Consider the following 5,229-nt stretch of genomic DNA (forward strand, 5'->3'; position numbering starts at 1 on the left):
TAGTTCACAATATTTCATTGTTATGTAAATTCTACATATTATAGGACCACTGACAAAGTTGTACTGATACATCGTACATACTCAGCAGCACTTCAATTTCACTATTCACATGTTTATTTTCATTTCATTATATTTTATTTAATTAATAAGTTTTATTTCAATAATAGAACTCTTTCTCTACAAAATGACTCAACACTAAATTTTGGGGTAAAATTCAGAGCTTTCCCTGCATCAGTGGTTAAATAATTCTTAACTGAATAATAAAAACTACATAAAAATTTTAGAAAAATATTGAGAAACCTCCAAGAAAAATTCTGGCCTTCCTTGCTTTTGGTCCCACGTTCTTGATTAACGGACGAAGATGTATACATCTCGATTGACAATTCTTTCTATCACCAAATCATGCACCGTATTTTAAAAGGAATATACCTGTTAGCCAGGCAGGCACCCCTCCAATGGAGGGCCGCCACATCGGTCCCATGTTTTTTGGCCTGATTTTGAGCCTAGCCCTCCAATAGGTTTGATTCGAAAGTGGGTCTAGTCTAACTTTTAAATCAATATCCAATTACAAGAATCCAAAATCTTCTTTAATTATCACACGACTCTTGTAAGAATGTGTTTGGTGGTGATTAAAATTAGATTTTTTAGTAGATTGTGATAGAAATTTTTTAAATATGTTGTTGAAAAGTTGTGGAATCCATGAAAGATATGGTTAATATTAATTGTTTGACTTTGACTTAAATTAAAATCAAATTTTAATTCAAACCAAACAAGCTCTAAATATATATATATCACTATTAATTTTTAGACACTAATTATAAATTTAGAACTAAAGTCTGATTTTTCACCCCAAAAAATCATTTTTTTGATAGTTACTTTCCTAAATCAATCGTCATTTTTTACTTCTTTTCTAATAGGTGGGACTCACTTTTTTCTCCAACGGTTAAAAATCAATTCTCATAATCACTATCGAACAAATCCATACATTTTAGGACCACTTGATAAGTTTTAAGTCGTAGCTGCACTCTATCTCATTGTACACTTGCTTATTTTCATTTTATTTTTTAATTAATAAGGCTGTCACGTACTAAGATACTTTGTTCCAATAATTGATATTTTGACTACATAAAATAGGCACGTGATTTTTTCAAACCAACCCATATTATCACGTTTATACATTTATTAGAATTTGAATCACTTTATGGAAGGGGAAATTTGTACTATCGAAAAATAGCAAGTTGGTCCTGAAATATTTTTTTCTTTTAAAAAGCAAGTTGGTTCACAATCTTTCGTTGTTGTCTTAATCAATCTCTAATTACGAAAATTCTCAGGTCTTCTTTAGTTATCACACGATTCATATAAAAATATATCACAAGGCGCTAGTATAAATTAAAAGGTAAAATCTACCTTGACAAAGTTATGCATATTAAGACCACTTGACAAAATGTTAGTTGTACCGCTACATACTTCATGGTTGCACTCCAAATTCATTGTACACGTGTTTATTTTCGTATCATTTTTCATATTACTAACGTACTGTACTTCAAAAATTGAACTTTATCTGTCTAAAATAAGCACATGATTTTTGCAAATTAACCCCTATGTTATCACATTTATGAATTATAGAATTTGAATCTCTTTATAATAGGAGAAAATTGTTCTATTATTTTATTTCATTGTTTTTATGTAAATTTTACATATTATAGGACTACGGACAACTTTGTATTGATACATCTCTATCCCACAAAGATAATAATCCAAAATATAAATTATACATATTAGGACCACAAAGAAAGTTGTACAGATACATCGTACATACTTAGCAGCACTTTAGTTTCATTATTCACGTGTTTATTTTCATTTTATTATATTTTATGTAATTAAATAGGCATGCCACGTGCTATGATATTTTATACGTAAGAGTTGAAATCAAATTTTAATAGATTTTGATAAAAATTGATAAATTTATAGTTGAAAAGTTATCTACGTGATTAAAATTAATTATTAACTTTAATTTAAATTAAAATTTTAATTTTAATCAGAATTTATATTTTTTCTCTATAAAATGGCTCTGTGCTATGCTCGATAATAGCTGTGTACTAAATTAATAGCTTCCCCAGCATCAATGGCTCACGGAAAAAGCAAAACCACTATACTAAAATTCGATTCCGAGGAAGATGTAGCCGTGGCTCTGGCAAAATACACCGCCGATTTGTCGGAAAAGTATATCAGAGAGAAGGGTTCTATCTCTGTTGTTCTTTCTGGAGGTAGCCTAATCGATACAATGAGGTACGCCTCTTATTTGGTAAATGGGATCTACTTTTTTCCCCCCAACAATTAAGGTAACCAAATGGGTTTTTATATTGTTGATCTTTTTGAAAATTTGTGATAATTTGGTTTTGATGTGTCAAGGAAACTGGTGGAGTCTCCATACAAAGAATCAGTTGATTGGTCGAAATGGCTCATCTTTTGGGTGGATGAGAGGGTGGTTCCTTTGACTAGTGATGACAGTAATTATAAACTTGCATATGATGGTTTTCTTTCGAAGGTACACAAAATTTCGAAATATTTTCTGTCTGCAAAATTGAATGCATATCAGTTCATGTAATTTTGTCAGTTGAAATCCAATTGTTTTAAAGATATGTGCAGTAAATCCAGGCAAAAGTACTAATTCAAGTTTCGCTACTCCTATTTTGTGAAGAAGTTGCAACTTTTTATGAATATATGAATCAACATGCACTAGAGGTGTTTTAACTCTGTGTCCCCTTTCAAATAGCTTAAAAGGTAACACACATTAGGAGTAATCCAGTTCGACCATCCTCACGTCTAGCTAATGTAGGAAAACAAAAACCTACCTTCCCAAAGAAAATATTTTCCTCAAAAACGGAAAGCTAATCATATTTTCAAAGGTTGAAAAATAACTTTAATGGAAAAAATTTGGCAATCAAACATGCCAAAGGTTAGAATTCGAGTAGAAAAAGGCAATTTTCGACAGAAAATTCTCCAATCAAATACACCCTAAATATTAGAAAAAGAACTGTGAATATTAAAGTATTGAGAATTGAGTTGAAAATCAGTGTATGCTATGTGTGGAACAAATTTTCCGGTCATGTTTGGAATCAGGTGTATGCAGAATGTTAAGAGCGTTGGCTTTTCACTATTTTCTGCAGGTACCAATTCCTTCCAGTAACATTTATGCCATCAATGACAAGCTGTCACCAGAGGGCGCGGCAAATGATTATGAAGTACGTCTCAAGCATTTGGTCGAGAGCAAAATTATACCTTTATCTAATGCTTCTGGATTCCCCAAATTTGATCTTATGCTTCTTGGAATGGGGCCAGATGGACACGTTGCTTCTTTATTTCCTAACCGTCCGCAACGTCATGAGAAGAAGCGGTGGGTTACATTCATTACCGACTCTCCCAAACCTCCTCCACCGAGGATCACTTTCACGTTTCCCGTGATCAACTCATCTTCAGATATCGCAATGGTGGTCACCGGAGCTGAACTGGCCGATACTGTTAATATTGCATTGGGTGATGGACTTCCTCCTGATTCAATTCCCCTGCCTAGCATGGAAGTTTCACCTGAAGGAGAACTGAAATGGTTCCTGGACAAGGATGCTGCTTCTAAACTTAAGTAGAATAACTCAGTGCTGTCTGTGTCGTGTTTCATTATCCTCTAATAATCTCGTGTCTTCTTTATCGTATGAATAATAATCTCTGTTTGAGACCACCTCAATAATGCTTATATTGTTCTTGTGTCCCTTCTTATTTGACATCTGGTTCCTTTAATAACAGTGAACGTAAGATCGACCCTTGCTTGCCGTTGCAAGTTCTGCTCTCCAACCTGTTTCGGATTCTTAGTACTCTCACTCCGAGATAGACAATTACGAGAAATGCTACAAGTACAGATTTTTTGTAGGAAACACAGTTGTCTCATAAGGATTGACTGCTGCCAAAAACAGTCTTTGGCAACAGCAAATCACTGGGAGATATCTAGTAAAAAAATCTGTACCTGTAGAATAATTCTTGTAGACTGCCTCATAATTTGACTTGTTTGACTGGTTGACCATTTTAATTACAGGCGTGTTTGTGGAAGAATATGCGATTTCTTACTTCTGTTAAAATGGATATCTGGCCGTTACATGTGGCGTTAGTGCGGGTGTTGGATCTGTGATTTTCTTTGGCCCCTATAAATAGGGCTTGACCCTATTTCTTTACACGGTTTTTATATTGCAACGTTTCAATTTTCTTCTATTTCTAGTCTAGGGTTTTCTCTCTGTAATTGTTCTTTGATTCCAGACTCCTTTTGTTGTAAATCTTGAGTGAATTTCTGTTTATTGAGTATAAATAGATAGATAGATTGGTAGGTTTACTATATCAGTGAGGCAAGAGAAAACATAAAGAAACCCGAGGATTTCTTCAAACATTTGTACCGATATGATTTTAGCTTGATTCTAATATTTGGATCATTATTTACTTTGTAGATGTTCAACAAGTAAGTAGTGTTTAGAGCATGCGAACATTCAAATCTGTTAATGGTCAAAATTCATTATGTTCGATTTTGTGAATTCTCTGCAAGTTTACTTTTGATAAATTGTGATTAAATTTGTACTATATAATCTGCTTTGTTTGTTTTGCAAAATTTTAATGCTAAATAGAGATTGTTTTAGCTGTATTAAAATTCATATATTCAAAATTTTGCAAATACTTCAACTATTTCACCTTGCTTGATTTTGAAATACACCGTGTATTGTATGTACTTTTCTAAGTGAATTTATTTGCAAACATGAGTTCCGTACAAAAGTTTGAGGCAGAATTGTGGAATGGTAGTGGAACTATAGTCTCTGACGCTAGAAAATGAAAGCTCTATTGTTTGTAATGGAAATGTGCTGCTGCCTTGCATGATTCTTGGGCAGCAGTGGTGAGTGCTTACAAGATAAATAAGTTTGATGTGATTGCCTGGAGCTCAAGCCGCCTCCATCAATCCGATAGTGTGATTAGAAAGTTTGAAAAGACAACTTCAGCTGAGTCATTGGGGAAGAAATTAGAAACCCTCTACTTATATAAGGATTGAACCCCAATCTCGAGGGCCTCCACCGTCCCGTCCCTAAAGTTTTGTGAGAGAGTTAAATCGCGAGATGCACCCCAACAGGTCAGGAAACAAGAGCTGTATGTACATTGTGCCTACAAGGAGTCCAATTCCATGTTTCAGGAATCGAACCC

At 33.8% G+C, this 5,229-nt stretch overlaps 1 protein-coding gene across 1 annotated transcript; it reads left to right on the forward strand.

The window, feature by feature from the left end:
• The first annotated feature begins 1,829 nt into the window (after positions 1-1,829).
• LOC111412442 (probable 6-phosphogluconolactonase 4, chloroplastic) lies at positions 1,830-3,779 on the forward strand. Its single transcript, XM_023043376.1, has 3 exons — positions 1,830-2,289; positions 2,413-2,548; positions 3,171-3,779. The coding sequence occupies exons 1-3, from the start codon at positions 2,126-2,128 to the stop codon at positions 3,642-3,644; spliced, it is 774 nt and encodes a 257-aa protein (XP_022899144.1). The 5' UTR covers positions 1,830-2,125; the 3' UTR covers positions 3,645-3,779.
• Positions 3,780-5,229: the final 1,450 nt, after the last annotated feature.

This window comes from Olea europaea, chromosome 16 (genome assembly GCF_002742605.1).
Source record: "Olea europaea var. sylvestris chromosome 16, O_europaea_v1, whole genome shotgun sequence".
Classification (NCBI taxonomy): Eukaryota; Viridiplantae; Streptophyta; class Magnoliopsida; order Lamiales; family Oleaceae; genus Olea; species Olea europaea.

Coding starts and splice junctions, on each gene's coding strand:
- LOC111412442 (XM_023043376.1), top strand. CDS start 2,126: ATGGCTCACGGAAAAAGCAAAACCACTATACTAAAATTCGATTCCGAG. Junction 2,290..2,412: donor AGCCTAATCGATACAATGAG/GTACGCCTCTTA, acceptor TGATGTGTCAAG/GAAACTGGTGGAGTCTCCAT. Junction 2,549..3,170: donor ATGATGGTTTTCTTTCGAAG/GTACACAAAATT, acceptor TATTTTCTGCAG/GTACCAATTCCTTCCAGTAA.